The sequence below is a fragment of the Penicillium cinerascens genome, assembly GCF_028974065.1.
Source record: "Penicillium cinerascens strain IBT 15544 chromosome Unknown scaffold_4_segment0_segment1, whole genome shotgun sequence".
NCBI lineage: Eukaryota > Fungi > Ascomycota > Eurotiomycetes > Eurotiales > Aspergillaceae > Penicillium > Penicillium cinerascens.
Window position 1 is genome coordinate 188,001 of NW_026695298.1, and position 15,003 is coordinate 203,003.

Here is a 15,003-nt window from a genome sequence, read left to right on the forward strand (position 1 = left end):
AGCAAACAGTGTTCAAGGTGCTTTGAGGGTTCCTTCGGGGCAGAGCCACAATCTAGCGTTCAGGATATCAAAGTTCCTCTACTGAGGAGGCACCTCCTTGGGCGAGTCGGTGTTCGAGGGCATGGCGGCAAACTGGACGACCAAGGCCACCACAGCGAGCACCACCAGTGCCGCTTCGATGGCCAAGGCCTTTGCAATGACCTTGACGAAGCGGACACGACCAGCCCAGTCAAAAGTATTCCATGCGTCGAGCAGACCAATCTTGCCACTGCCACCCACGATTGAGGGCTCGACCTTGCCGCCGAACGAGCGGTCAAAGGGCACGATGGTCTCGTTCTCCTCGGGCAGCATCGAGGCCGCCACACGGATGAAAATCACACGGCCGGGAATGGAGATGAGGAAAGACAGGAGAGCAGGGAGGGCACTAACGGCCAGGTAATGAAACATGTCCGAAGCGGCGTGGTCCATATCGGGCTCCATGTTGATCCAACCCGCGGCCTTGGCGATAGCCAGGGGCAGCAGGAGAGCAGCACAGGTGAGGACACTCTCGAGAGCCGCAGCGGGGGCAATCTTCAAGAATGTACGGTAGCTGGGGATGCGCTGCCAGAAGCGCTTGGGGGAAGGCTCTGAAATGACTATATGCACCCACGCCATATGCCAGGTGGACAGGATGACGCTGACCAGAGGCTGAACAATAATCTGGCCCAGGAAAGAGGTAATAGGGATGGGCATGACTCCGACGAGGAAGCTGTGGGCCAGGCCGATGACGATATACATGGACAGACCACGGAAGCGCGACCAGAAGCCGCCGCGGGAGCGGAGGTGCTTCACGGCGCGACGCAGCTTGCTGGTGACGGGCGCAGGATGGTCGACCACCTCCGGCTGCGGCTCCGGGCTGTTGGGGTCCACAGGCTTATTGATGTCATCGCCGTCGACGCGGATGTAGATATCCGGGTTGGAGTCCTCGATGGCGGCCAGGGTCGCAATAACGCAGTTGTAGGTGTACTCGACCTATGAAAGGTTAATCGTGGTCAAACGAGTGATAGTAAATAAGGTACTTACGGAGAACATGGCCAGGCTGAGCACCAGAGCAGTCAAGACTAGCCCAAGGACCTGCAGCCCCGAGGGTGGCTTCTTGTCAGGGTCTTGTGCCTGGAAGTTGGCGTAGGCGACGTCAACGCCCCGACGGACAAACTGACTAGTCAAAGCCGACATGGTGAGGAATAAGAACTTCTACCACGAGTCGATGAAAGAGAGATGGAAAGGGTAAAAAGACAGGGTAAGCCGGGATGGGGCCGCCTTTTTGAATGCCAACCTTGGGGAAAGTAGGCAACACCGCCTCAACTCGTCCAAGTTTACTTGTTACCGCTTTCATCCGTACGTGGCTACTCATCAAAGCGCATTACCATATGCTATCCTATCGTGCCCCTTTCATCTCCAGTATTACTCTATGCTCCGTACTCTTTGCCCTACTCTCACACCCGTGCTTATTATAGAACCCCCTGAGCATCGACTATGAGCTCCGACCGGGTAAGCAGGATTGGCCCCCCAAGAACCACCACTTGAAGTATTTGTGGCCTCTCACGGTACAACCAATCCAGCGTCTCTCACTTGCGCGCTCGGGGCCTTGGACTCCAGTGGCTCGCGCAAGGTCCATAGACCGTCGAGTCTTTGAGCCTCAATCACCCGGCGTTGGGCCCCCATCATGACATTTGCCACGCGAGCGCTTCCGAGAGGCTGTGCGGAGTAAGGCTGGACACCATTGGCCATGTTTGATCCACTCGCCGGCATATACGACATTTACGGATTAATAAAAGAGACCAATGCTTTTCAAGTATTGTACTTTTCGGTGGCTGCCAACAACCAGTGGCACGTCGAATTCAATGCAAAGACAACCGTGTAGGAACCCGATCTATACGAAAGCCCGGAAAATACCCCCCCGGTGTATCTCTAAACCAGCAGGAAACCACTGGGCATCCCCTATAGGGACAACCCATCGCAAGGCTCCATCCGTAGATGGACGACAGAACCAACGCTGCAAATAACACAAAAGGAAATATTTACACAGGAATGACTCAACCCAGCTTAGTCGTTGAAGATCTTCTTCATGAACTTGTGAGCGAGCTCGACACCCAGGCTATCTAATAGTTAGTCTCACGCTTTGGAACAGATATGACAAGGGCACTTACAAGGTCGCCGCATTGGCAGGCACGGCACGGCACAGAGCCGGTCCGAAGCCAGGGAAGAAGGCCTTGAAGCCGCCGCTGCCATACACCGCGCTGATGGTGCCGCCGATAGTGGGCTTGCCCGGTGCACTCTGCAGGCGGGACTTGATGGTGTCGATGGGGAAGACGGGGATCCACATGGCAATACCGGCGGCGCCACCGGCAGTCAGCACAGCGGTGAGGGACAGCTCGCCGGTGACGTTGCCCTCCGCATCCTTGGGGGTCAGCGAACGCTTAATATACTCGTAGGCGGCAAAGTAGGCGGCCGATCCAGGGCCATCACGGGCCAGCGTCATGGCGCTGCCGCGGAACACGCTGCGAATACCACCCTCCTTATACAGCTGGCGCACGACGTCCATACCGCCGGAGTACTTGGGCTTCTCACCCGGAGCTAGGGTTTTTTGGCCCTGGATTTGCAGGAGAACCTTGACACGTTCAAAGGGGGCGGTAATCAGGGTCATGGGAATGGCTGAGAAGAAACCGGCCGCGGAGATCTGTGCAATGGAATACTGCGGGGTGTCGTTCTTCACAGGGACGGTGGTGGTCTTGTTCACGAGGGTCTTGCCCAAGTCGTAGCCCTACTTGGTGTTAAAATCACCCGGATCGATTCGATCGCAAAGACCCGGACGTCTTGAAAACATACCCAAAAGCTAACGGCGACTGTCCAAAGAATTCACGTTAGCTCGTCGTTCAATTTCTGGGTGTTATACGAGCCATTGAGCCCCAAGGCAACTTACACATCGGAGTAACACCCACGAGCGGGGCAGAGACACCGGCATACAACCCCTACCCAACGCTCTGTTAGCTTCAATTTTTTTTCTTAATCCAATCCTGGTAGGAGCCCTACCCGAGCGAGACCCTCACGGGCCACGGTCTTGCGCACGACGTCCATGGCGCCCGCGTAAACACCCTTCTCCGCCGTCTGCAGGCGCACCTTGACCAGGTCGAAAGGGTGTCCCACCACAACCGCGCAGAGACCACCGGCGGCACCTGCCGCCAGCGAGCGAATCTGCTGAATGGTCTGGTTGACAGCCTTCTTCTCTATAACCTGAATCTCATCCTTGAGTTCCGGCGGGGGAGAAGTGGAGGTGGACATGGTGGAGGATGCGGTCAAGCGGGGGGATTTGAGAGGGAGAGAGGGGAAGAGATGAGAAGGTACGTCGAAGAGTCCGGAGAGGAGAGTGTCAGAAGTCAAAAGCAGTAAGAATAGGAATAGGAATAAGAAATCCCGTCACACACACACAGCAGATCGGCCAGGAGCATGCGGACCGAAGCCGAACGGCGAGCGATTCCCCGGACAACTCGTGCCTCGGCTCGGATGCGGAGAAACCGGGCTCCGGCCAGATGAGATCCACTGGAATATTCGGCGATGCTCTGAATTACACTGACTCTGATTTCATGGTATATAGTTCGTTCATCGTTACGATACAATGCAACTTCTTTTTTTTGTTGACATGGGCTGCATCTTCACATTCCACATTCGGAGCTCGCCGAGTCGGGTGAACGGGAAACTCTGCTTAGACTCTCCCACTTTCCCGGCGGGATAAAGGAAGCCCGCCTTGGGACTAGGTCACGAGGCCCTAGTTCAAGGAGACAATGACCACGGTGGTACATGGCGCCGTCTCGAGGTACTCTTTACACTACCGATCAATACATGACAATGGAAAAAAAAAAGGTGAAAAAAGACGTAGTAGGGTCGCAATCACATGCGTAAGCCCCGGGCACGTGCCCGGGTGGAGCATGACTTCATTAGTTCGACATTACACTGCTAACTTCCATAGATCATAGTCCATTCCAAACAATTACACGGCCATTTACAGCACCAGCAGAGCAGCGAGGCCGAGGGCACCGACCGCACCGCTGCCGACGGTAGCCATGGGGTGACCACCGCCCGTGCTGGAGGAGGGAGCAGAGCTGGAGCCAGAGCCAGAGCCGGTGGAGGTGTTGTCGTTGTTGCTGCCATTGCCAGAGCCAGAGGTCTCGGTAGCACTCGAGCCAGAGACGGTGTTGGTACCAGTCATGGTCGTCATGGTGGTCGTCATGGTGTTCGTCATGGTGGTCTACATCGTCGTTAGCCAGTGGATCGTGGACGTACACACAGTTATATACTTACGGTGCCAGTCGTGGTGTCAGTCGTGGTGCCAGTCGTGGTGCCAGTTGTGGTGCCAGTTGTGGTGCCAGTTGTGGTGCCGGTCATGCCGCTGGAGGTCATGGAGCTGGAGCCGCCGTTGGTGTTGGAGCTGGAGCCGCCGTTGGTGTTGGAGCTGGAGCCGCCGTTGGTGTTGGAGCTGGAGCCGCCGTTGGTGTTGGAGCTGGAGCCGCCGTTGGTGTTGGAGCTGGAGCTGGAGCTGGAGCTGGAGCTGGAGCTGGAGCCAGAGCCACCTGAAGGTCGATTGTTAGCCACAAGTTCGATGTCATGATTCAATGGAGAGACGCACTAGGACACTTCGCCAGAGCCATCTTCAGGACCTCCTCGGCGTTGTCGCCGGGACAGGCCTGGATAGTGCAGTCACGGATCCCGTAGGAGTAGTTCTCGTTCTTGCACAGGCAGTCCATGTCACCGGACTGGCAGCCCAGTTGGGAGGCCTTGGCGTTCATGTTGGAGATACACATAGACTATCCCGACAAGTCAATGTTAGCAGCAGGACTTCCAAGCCCAGGACGACCACGGGAACTTACAGCGCACTGAGAGGTCGACATATCGGCGGCGACCACACCAGCCGCGGCCAGAAGGGCCATAGCAACGGGGGAGAAGGACTTCATCGTGTAAAAAAAGAGTATCGAAAGAAAAGGGAGCTGAGGATTTAATTGGGTATCAAGGGCTGCTTGGGAAAGAAGAAAGGGGAGAAACAGTGGCTCGGCACAGGGCCTTTTTATATCAGGTGCAGATTCAGCTGGGAACCAAACAATCTGCAAGTACCCTTTGGGACCGAGCAAGTGGGAACGACAACACGCTAGTCCATTAGCACTTCGACTGAGCACTGAACTGAGCTGGGTGGACCGGGAAGCAGCCGACGATCGCAGTCAAGATCGAACAGGATCAGCATGGATTACTCGGTGTGGACTGGGCTGCTCTGTTGGGATTTTGTTGTCCGGGATCTTCGTGCTCCCCAGCCAACGTGGCGGAGGGAGAAGCACGGGCCCGGGTGCCTGGAGGCAGCATGAAGTCATTGAGTTGCAGGGCCTTGCCGAGCAATGGTGCTGAATTCGACCAGGAAGCCGGACAAGTTAGATCTGGAGCTCGATTGGGGATCGATCGACTGGTGGGTCTGATATCCTCCCTTTCGACCCTTTTTTGGGGTCCCAAGCAGCCCATCTCATAGGCCCGTCAAATCCGTGCAGCTCCTCTGTAGGTTTCCCTGGGCGACTAGAGGAGCTTGAGCTCCTTCCAAGGTTGGGATTGATTTGATTATATTTAGTTTCCTGCGGTGCGTCGCAGCGTACATCGATAGGGCTTAGTTTCATCATACAGCTTCTCCCGAGATTCCGGGCCCGTATCTCAATTCAAGGAAGGGCAAGATGATGATTTCCATCGGCAATTCACAAAAAGAAGAAGAAAAGAAAAACAAAAAGGGGTGGCGCTGGGTGATCGACAGCCTTCCAATCTCAGGGAGCCAAAGGAACGAACCGAATGGTCGCTGGATACGTCGAGCGTCCGATCGCACTATTGAATTCTGTTGTCACCGCCAGTGTGGCTGGTGCAGCCACAGGGTCACTACGGCGTTCATTACAGGTCCCTCTCTCGCCACTTTCCTTGGTGTTGACCCACTATGACTTGCCCCTGCCAGAGTCCTCTTTTCTCGCCGCCATTTGAGCATTTTGTGGAGAACCCCCACTTTGGTTGACTTCGTGTTCCATGTACAGAGTACGCGGTGCCAGATGCATGGTACGACGTGATGTGCAAAGGCTTGTTTTCCTCGGCACGAATTTCCCTTGTTTATTTACGACGGATGATGATCGATGCCTTACGTCGAAGGGACTTGTTTACCGTCACGCGTTCGCGCTCTACACATTTCCAAGTTGGGAAGCCTGGCGCGAGCTGAACTTGATTTCCAAAGTTTCGGATAAATCATCGCCGACTTGGACATGTCTACGTCTGCCTGAGGACGTATCAGCGCCTCGGCTGCGCAGCAGGACTTGGGGTGATCTGGACCATTTGCTTCTGCGTTGTCGAGACGGAAATCCACACGTCATAAAGCTTGCACTGCGCCCAAGCGAAGGCCACATGCACCTCAAATCCGTGCGTGGCGGGGACTTTCTTTTGAATCTTTCCAGCCTTCTGCGAAACGCGAGTCCTCAGCTTGCATAGCCATGTCCTGTCTCCGCCATTTGCACCCGGTTTTATTGTGGCCGGTCTCTGGACGCGGGTCCGGCCACGCAAGGGGGTCTGCACGTTATTGCGGCAGAAATTTCAAGAAATTTAGATCCAAACGGCGTCGCTTGAACTCCGAGATTTTTCAGGTCATAGAGTCGAACGCCCCATTTCACCGTTTACTGGTTATTCCTGCTGGAATCACATCCAAGGTCTCTTCATGCTGACTTTTTGCTCTCCCTGCACCGTCTGTACGACGAGGATGCGCCGGGTATGACGACAAAAACCCTCGGTGGCCGTCTGCTGCGGAAGTGTGCAGACTGCGGAGGGGCTCACTTCTTACGGCGCGATGGATATAAATAGCCAGCGGCTCATCAACTGATATCCCTCATACATGTGCATGCAAATGTGGGATACTCTGCGAGCGATGCTGGTATATGGCGTCCTAGATCTGCAGGCATATCCCAGCCGCAGGAAAGGCGATTGGAAACAAAGCTCCTACTGCAAAGACTTGAAGGATCCCTTCCTGGTTCAAATGTCCCGAGCGTTATCCGCTCGCATTGGCGAAACTCCTCACGAGGACCTGCTGTCCGCTTCGACCCATGCCTTGCAGCAATTGGAACATTGGACGGTTGCAGAGACCGCGCGGCGCACTATCTTTCTTTCTAACATCGTCCACTTCCTTAGCAGCCACGATCCACAGAACAGAAAGCCCTCACCGTACTGTGAGCCGCTGGATCTTCGGCTTATCAGGAACATGCCCTTTCCTTGCGCCGTCACGCCCTGTCTAGTGCACGAACGGAACGAGAGTGGCTGGTAACCATGGAATACTATCGAAGCAACACACCATCCACGAATCCCGGGTCGCATTTATCAACCCGCAGTTTTGCTAAGTCGGTGAACGCATAATGCGATCGAATTGGGTGGTTGCGACCATCCAGCTCCGCCCGCCTTAACTTCATGGCGGCTCTAAAAACCACACATATCCCGCTGCTCCTGAGAAAATGGCATACACTGATGCAGCTCATCACTCCGATTCTGTTTCTCTCCATCATATCATGTCTTAATATGATTGCAAGGCTGCCTCCGACAACATTCATTCGACAGCTCGTGATCAATAACCGGAGCCAGTCTTGCAGATCTTCTAAGTAGGCATACCATTCAGTGTGGCATTATTTTTTAAGACAAAGCTCTCCTTACACCTGGAATATTGTACACGGGTGGAGCGGGCAATGGCCTCCAAATGAAATCGTCCCAAGAACAATACAGGTCAAAACAACACCAAGGCCCTTTACTCTGATCAAGCTCATACGGAAAGATGGCACGTTGCTATATACCAACCACACGCCAAGTGATTATACCTGGGCTTAGCATGGAACAAGTTTTAAGATCTATATCTTTCAAAAGGGCTTGAGACTCTCTCGTCCGCTGACATATTAAAAAAACACCCTTAACTAGTATCGGGAATTTGGACTTGACGTATTCTCAATATATAGCAAGGGTTCATCCTCGCATAGTAGTTTAGTCGAAGCATCTAATAGCTTTGGTAGGTATTCCTTTTACGTTCAGCTATATTCATCTCGGCTTTAAGAGCTACCAAGGCGTCGAGTCCACCTGGACAGGCTTTACATTTGGGATGGGATGCAACACGGGGATCTGAAAGGCGACTTAAGACACGGGCAACTGGTATAGGGCAAAATATTGTTAGCGATGACCGCTCTGGGAGCGCACAGGGAACCAGAGCGCAATTAGTATGGACGTATGAAAGATGCACTCGTGGATAGTCTGTAGATATGCTACTGGGTCAAATGACGGATTTTCGATAATGGGTAAATGCGAAAATTGCACTCCAGGGATCACCTGGGGCCAAATGTTCTCAGGCTTGTTGGCTCGGTATACCTCAAGGGTCATCTACATATATCCATCGCCATCCATTGGTGCCCGGCTCCAAGGTTACAGGGGCCGATTCTAGACCCGACGTATCATTCGTAGGTACATATGCCTGGTCCTGTTTCCCATCGTTTTCCATATAAAATACCAAGCTACTTTACAAAGTTTCAGAGTCGAACAATACTAGTCTCGATACGAACTGTCGTTCCGTGGTGGCGCGAGGAGTCCTCGGGTCCCGAGAATCTACCACGGCACAACCCTGAGAAATCTTCTAATGTGAGCCCTGGCGGTAAATTGAACAGGCAACCAGGTAACAAGATTCAACTACCGATTGAGGTCATTGGATGTCTTAAACGATGTGGTGGACCTTGACTAGGCAGGCAAGTGAAGCAAGATACGCCAATCCGGGAACCTCAGACGCGTTGTCTACGTTACGACCAAATAAGCTTAAACGTAGTACGGATTCCATTGCCTACAGTAATGGCCCTTCAATTTTAAGTGGAAACGTTCGAAGTCGTATTTCGGGTATTACAGCCGACGCCACAAGTTTTGTCATCCCGCGTCGCACTATGCAGTCTGCACTCTCCCCCTATCTTGATGTATTGTCCGTCCCAGAGGTTGTATTCAGGGACTGCTCAGCTGGGCCATCATGTATTTGGCAACACATTGGCTATAACCTCCGCTCATCAGCTCGTGCACATGTGCAAGTTAAGATTTGTAAGAATGGATCATGGAGCTTCCAGACTTTGAAGGCTGCCTGGAAGGCCTCCAATAATGGCACCCAAGCATGGGACAAGCCAGCTTAGGTCACATCGAAGTAAAATAAGCATCCATAAAGAAAAAGTCTATTATCGAACGCTAAAAGTTATCGGTGAGACACCTCTCCGTTTAGACCGGCGACCCCGGGTGGACCCATTCGGACCGAACGAAAATTTCTGGTTCACCACCTCCACTCCACCACTTTGCCAAGTGCAAAAAATTGACCGACGCAGGGGTCGAACCTGCAATCTCTTGATTCGTAGTCAAGCGCCTTGCCATTGGGCCAGCCGGCCTTGCATGGACGAAATGCCTGAAGTATGATACGTGAACGGCAGGGAAAGGTCAATCGGGATAAGGTGTGCAATTTTATACATGTGTCTCTTCTCGGGGAATCAATGGTACTACATACACATAAGTAAGTCTAACAAAAGAATATTGGAAAAAGGAAATGATGCCTGTCATGCATGAGAACGCTGTGATGATGAAACAAAACAAAAAACCCCCAACCTACGCCGAGCGGAAATGCCCAATGTTTTCCCCTATGCATCCATTGAATCGACCTCTGTCACATAAATCTGGGGCAAGAGTTGTGCTTTTTCAGAGTCAAACTCTTCCTCAATTGATATCGTCCTTGTTCGGTGATGCCGCCTCTTGCGAAGGCCGAGGCGTGCTGAAAGGGACATGAAGAGGTGACCAATCACGAACCCGACCAGACAGGCGACCAGGCCGGCGACGGCTCCGAGAACAGCTGGGAGGATCACGGGACGTATCAAGCGCATAAAAGTGCGGTTTCGGTGGCCGTCGTGAGGGTTGTGTTGAGGGCGACGGGAATAGGTGGTTGGTGACCAGTAGGGAGAGAAGATGAATCCGTACTGGGACTTGGAAGTGCTGCTAGCTGCCGCATCGGTGGGTTGAGGGCGAGATGGGCTGGCTTGGTTGTCGGTTTGTTGGGGCTGATTTGAGGACGAGTCCTGCTTGTCCTTGCCGTGGAAGATGGCACCCACCTGGGTCGGCCAGAGCTTCATGCGCCACGGTCGGTTGCGATGAAAGTTGCTCTCACCGTGCTTCTTGATCGGCTCCATACGGATCCGAGTGATACAGCTAGAGCCGTCGGGGCGAGAAAGAAGATCGACGAGCACTGTATCGGTAGTGACAGCGTCGCCTTTGTGGTCGAATAGATCCACGCGAACCCTGACGATAGTCGAGGTTGAGCCGTTTTCTTCCGTGGATAATGGGCGGGCCTCGATGGCGTAAGAAAGATCGATTTCATCCCCCGTAACGAGGTTTTTCGCCGCGCCTTCCCGTTGAGGCGCATGCAGCTGCATCGACATTGACGGAGGGAAGACGCGGTCACCGTTGGCGAAGAGCGAGCCGTTTATAACCGCCCATTTGAGGGACTGGGATATGTTAACATCGAGGTCTCCCATAGATCGGTTGAAGCTGCTTACCAGATATGAATTCACCTCGTTGTCCCCGCCCAGAGAAGGCAGATAGGGCAAGTGGATTTCATGTGAAGTAGCGAGGGGGATTGACGATGCGATCGCACCGGCCAGGCAGATCGTTGCCCACGGATTTAGACGCATGGTGCCGGAAGTATAGAAAGGGAAGGTGAGAAAGGAATGGAGGGAGAAAAGAATGCGGCCCCCCGGGGATTTAAGAGTAAGAGATGCGAGGTGAGTGGTAACCGAGTCAAGCGCAGACAAGGGAAATGACGGAATACGGCCCCAATGTACCCCAAGGACGGCCCCAAATCACGCAAGTTTTGTGAAAGAATCGAGAAGTACGAAGCACCGATGAGCAGTGTCGCATGCTTAAGAAGGCCATACAGGGCAGAATGTGGGTGCCTGCCACAGCAAAGTTCGGCGAAACCCAGCGAAAGCAAGTACGGTAACGGGTACGGAGTACGGTAATCTACGACAGTACAGTGGAGTGTACGGAGTACATGAAGGACGAGCTTACTCGGTACTGTACTCAGTACAGTACTCAGTACTCAGTAGTGTCGGGCAAGCTTTTGTTCCCGAGGTATTGCCCCCATCATTGGCTGCCCACCCAGGGTCTGGCTATTAATAACGAATGGGGCCCGAAATGCTTAGCGGCGTCTTAAAAGAGTAATCGGTTTCACTTTGCACCTGCGGGCCACTGCCTCCGTGATTGGTTTTTACCCCTGTCCTGCTCCAGCTAGCTCGCTAGCTCATTAGCTCATTAGCTCATTAGCTAGCTGGGGGCCAAGGCCGGGGCGGGGGCCTTTCGGGCTCCGCCCTGTTTTTTTTTTTTTTTCTTTTCGTTTGGTGATGGTGAAGACGTGCCGATCCCCCGAGCCTCAAGGCCCCCTTCGTTACACGGTATCAAGATACGTTCTTCGTAATCAGAAACGGTCGGCTGCTCCGCGCTTTCCTTTTTTCCCGTTTCCCCCTTTCTCGGTTCTATCCCGAATTGCTCGACATTCATGGTTGTGCTGTCAAGTCTTGACGCGTTCCAACCGAGAGTCACTCACCAACACGGGTTTTTCCCCCGCTGCCAAGCAAGTTCCACCTGCAAATCACCTGCACTATCTACGATTCAGGGTCCATGTCTCACGCGCATGCAGATTATTGCCGGCTGTGCCTAGCGCCCGATCAAGAAATTTCGTTACCTCGCTATCTTCCTGGATGGTTCACCCTAAATGCTCCTCGCCCGTACTCTAGTCCCCCACCCGTACGGAATCAACGTGGCGTCGAAGGGAGGTCCGGAATTATCAAGCATCTTCGAATCTTCGAAGTACACAGTAAATCCTCTATCTTGTACATCCAGTGGGATTACCGAATTTCTCGCGGGCTCGGATTGCAAGGAGAAGAAATTCGCCACCAACGTTGCCAAGAGAAACCCCCGCTCGTCCAGCCTTGTTTACCGGCGAAATTTCATTATCGCAATGTCACGAAATTTCTTCCATCGAAGTGTAAATGCAGTAGCGTGGGGCGATGAGACCCTCCCGGAGCTCGGAGCTTTGAGCTGTTTCTTTCAACCTTCGACCCATGTGGGCCCGACCTTCCTATCAAAGACAAGCTCCGGTAATCTATCGATTTTTCGTTGACCGTTGGCCCCGACCATCTCACCACATCAATCGGCATTCTCCGCGATACAGTATTTGACAAGTTCGCTTCTACGAATTGAATTGACCGCGGAGCTGGTTGCAATTCAAAATAGCCCGACTCTGTATGTCTACAGGTATCCAAGCACGATCCACGGAATCATTGATTGGCCTATCGGATCCTCGAGAGATTGTCGGATCTCGAAATTCCCCGATGTGGCAGGTTGTCCGATCTACAAGCTTTGCTCTTCTTGTGCGACTCCATTGATGCAGTTAATAATCATAAATTCTCGTTAAATTCGTCCGGAGAGGTGACTCGAATCGATCCTGAATCGCCCATCTCTCCATGTACGGAACTATGTACAACACAGCACTGAGAGTCATGTTCATGAAGCGTAAGGCGCCGACTGCCAGAAACGACAGCGCGGGTTATTGGACGTGTCATACATCGGTTGAATGGTGGTGTTGCCAATATTCATCAGCTCTCCCCAAAGACCGCCGTGTCGGGGGAACTTAGGACCCAGGGACGATTTGGGAGTGCCGGTCTGAACAAAGCTAGTGAAGTAGTCCTGCATAATCTCGGCGATCGTAACATTGGTGACCGACAACCCATCCGCCGAAGAGCTCAGTCCAGCGGAGCCGTTGTTGTAAAACGTGTATAGCACGTCCTGGCCGTGCACCGCCGGGGGAACGCTAAACTCGTATGCATAGGTTTCGCCGTGGTAGGCCCGGTTTATATAGTCAGTATTGCACACAAAGATCAGCTCCGAAATAATAACAACGGCACGCTCGAACGGATTCGAGTAGCGGTAAGCTCCATCGTACTGGGCTGGGTACAGGACCTTGGTGATGTAGTCGGTAACGTTGGCCCGAATATGAGGAAATTGATCTTGCAGCAGTGTGGCCACAAAGCTGCCGTTGCGAGCATCGGGCGAGGTGAACACGAGTCCTTCGTCTGCATTGTGGCCCACCATGACATTAAGATTGCGGTCGAAATTGCCTTCCTGAAGAAGTTGACCGGGCAAGGCTGGTACGAAAGTGCCATCCACAACGGGCCCGTAAACGAAGTCGCCGTATTTTGACTTGGTGGCCACTTGGTAGGCATTGGCAGCGATCAACTTCTCGGTCGGCAGTTGACGCGCCTCTTCGATCGTACTGACGTTCAGAATTCCCAGGAATTGTTGAAGAGTCTGCTCTTGCTGCATATTGCCGACGATGGGGACCCATCCGGGGCTCTGCACGATCGCCTGCTGGAACGGAGAGGGACCGGCATTTCCTCCATACGCCGTCATCTGATGCATAATGGAGCCTCCTCCAGCCGACTCGCCCATCACCGTGACTTTTTGGGCGTCGCCGCCAAACAGGTGAATGTTCTTGTACACCCAGTCCAGAGCGAGGCGCTGGTCGTGGAGTGCAGCGTTGGCCGTGCCGTTGGCCATGAGCGTATCACCACCGAGCCAGCCAAATGCTCCCAGCTAAGGAGAGTGTCAGATCAAGAAGCACTAGGGCAATTTCCAGGATTCCGCAACTTACTCGATAGTTCATCGCAACGTACACGATCCCTTCGCCTGTGATCATGCTTCGCTGGATCAAGCCCGCGGAATCGTAGTCGCTCTTGTCTCCTGCCACATATCCACCGCCATAAATCCACACCAAAACAGGCGCCAATGCATTGCTCGGAACAAAGGTCTTGTTTTGAGCACGATCAAAGATTTTCTTTGGAACCACTACGTCCAGAAACAGGCAATCCTCGGTGGTCCGGGGGTCCATCTTCTGGGGCACATACGGATACGAAGAGATGTTGGTTGACTGGTTGAACGTGGTACCTTCCATCAGACTCAGCAGGAAGGCAGGCTCGATATCTTCTTCCCAGAGAGGATCAGCCTGCGGGCACATTCGGCCTACAGAGCCATCCTCAATGTGCGTCCGATTCTGCTCTGGCCACACGGGCGCCCGAAAACGCAAGTCACCCAAAGGCGGTGCAGCGTAACGAATGTTGCTGAAGTTATACAAGCCCAGAGTGTTCTGCAGAATTCCCATCAGTCACACTACACCAAGAATGCGGGGCCGGTACCATACATTGAATGAGATAGCTTGGTGCCGCTCATAGCCAAGGTCGACTACGGGCAATTTGGCTGCATAGCAGACCGATACAAGGATCAGCAGCAGTGCAAAAGCCATGCTGGCGCTAGATGCAGATGGTTGAACACGGAGATGTGCAATGTCCCCTGCCCAGATGCGTCGGGTTTCTATAAGAAGGCGCACCGGGCCAGATCTTGCACTCGTCACTTGATGCCTCGGTAAGCCCCGACGCGGGGAACGATGTCATAAATGATGCCCAAAGCACCATTTCGTGCATAGGGTGGAGTTCATAGGCACTTTTCCAAGTCTTCGCTAAATCCATGCAGGATAATGGGTTCTATGGAGCGAAATCGTTGTCAATCTTTTACCCCTTGCTATTGTTTATGCGGCCTACATGCTGCAATGATGTCAATCAGCAGCTCCGTCGAGATCCGAGCCTTTCCAGCGTTTGACACTTGCGGTGAGGTGTTCGTCGGCTGTTCTGGGCCAGTGCTCCGTGCCGCATCCGGACATGCGCTGCGGGGTTCACCCCGGTATGGTGCAACGCTACACGTTCAAGACAACTGGTTTCCAGGGGGGAAAAAGCAAATGTAGAGCAAAAACAGGGCAGAAAAATAGATAATTGAAGGCTTGCCATGATTCAGGCCGTATAATCCATGGTTGCCTGA

General features: G+C 53.3%; 7 protein-coding genes across 7 annotated transcripts; 1 reads left to right on the forward strand and 6 right to left on the reverse strand.

Annotated features, from left to right (window-relative positions):
- Positions 1-78: 78 nt before the first annotated feature.
- Positions 79-1,215, reverse strand: N7498_009162 (uncharacterized protein; the record flags this gene model as incomplete). Its single annotated transcript, XM_058456218.1, has 2 exons — positions 79-1,011; positions 1,063-1,215. The coding sequence occupies 2 exons, from the start codon at positions 1,213-1,215 to the stop codon at positions 79-81; spliced, it is 1,086 nt and encodes a 361-aa protein (XP_058303117.1).
- A 366-nt stretch (positions 1,216-1,581) lies between these two features.
- On the reverse strand, positions 1,582-1,770 carry N7498_009163 (uncharacterized protein; the record flags this gene model as incomplete). The annotated part of the gene is made up of 1 exon (XM_058456219.1): positions 1,582-1,770. The coding sequence occupies one exon, from the start codon at positions 1,768-1,770 to the stop codon at positions 1,582-1,584; it is 189 nt and encodes a 62-aa protein (XP_058303118.1).
- Positions 1,771-2,085: 315 nt separating this feature from the next.
- N7498_009164 (carnitine:acyl carnitine antiporter) lies at positions 2,086-3,321 on the reverse strand (the record flags this gene model as incomplete). Its single annotated transcript, XM_058456220.1, has 5 exons — positions 2,086-2,137; positions 2,190-2,803; positions 2,869-2,885; positions 2,963-3,011; positions 3,073-3,321. 5 exons carry the CDS (start codon positions 3,319-3,321, stop codon positions 2,086-2,088), a joined length of 981 nt encoding a protein of 326 aa, XP_058303119.1.
- A 718-nt stretch (positions 3,322-4,039) lies between these two features.
- Positions 4,040-4,988, reverse strand: N7498_009165 (CFEM domain-containing protein; the record flags this gene model as incomplete). Its single annotated transcript, XM_058456221.1, has 4 exons — positions 4,040-4,285; positions 4,339-4,607; positions 4,664-4,841; positions 4,905-4,988. 4 exons carry the CDS (start codon positions 4,986-4,988, stop codon positions 4,040-4,042), a joined length of 777 nt encoding a protein of 258 aa, XP_058303120.1.
- A 1,943-nt stretch (positions 4,989-6,931) lies between these two features.
- Positions 6,932-7,357, forward strand: N7498_009166 (uncharacterized protein; the record flags this gene model as incomplete). The annotated part of the gene is made up of 1 exon (XM_058456222.1): positions 6,932-7,357. One exon carries the CDS (start codon positions 6,932-6,934, stop codon positions 7,355-7,357), a length of 426 nt encoding a protein of 141 aa, XP_058303121.1.
- Positions 7,358-9,725: 2,368 nt separating this feature from the next.
- On the reverse strand, positions 9,726-10,769 carry N7498_009167 (uncharacterized protein; the record flags this gene model as incomplete). The annotated part of the gene is made up of 2 exons (XM_058456223.1): positions 9,726-10,583; positions 10,635-10,769. 2 exons carry the CDS (start codon positions 10,767-10,769, stop codon positions 9,726-9,728), a joined length of 993 nt encoding a protein of 330 aa, XP_058303122.1.
- A 1,870-nt stretch (positions 10,770-12,639) lies between these two features.
- On the reverse strand, positions 12,640-14,434 carry N7498_009168 (uncharacterized protein; the record flags this gene model as incomplete). The annotated part of the gene is made up of 3 exons (XM_058456224.1): positions 12,640-13,728; positions 13,787-14,278; positions 14,333-14,434. 3 exons carry the CDS (start codon positions 14,432-14,434, stop codon positions 12,640-12,642), a joined length of 1,683 nt encoding a protein of 560 aa, XP_058303123.1.
- Between the last annotated feature and the right edge of the window lie 569 nt (positions 14,435-15,003).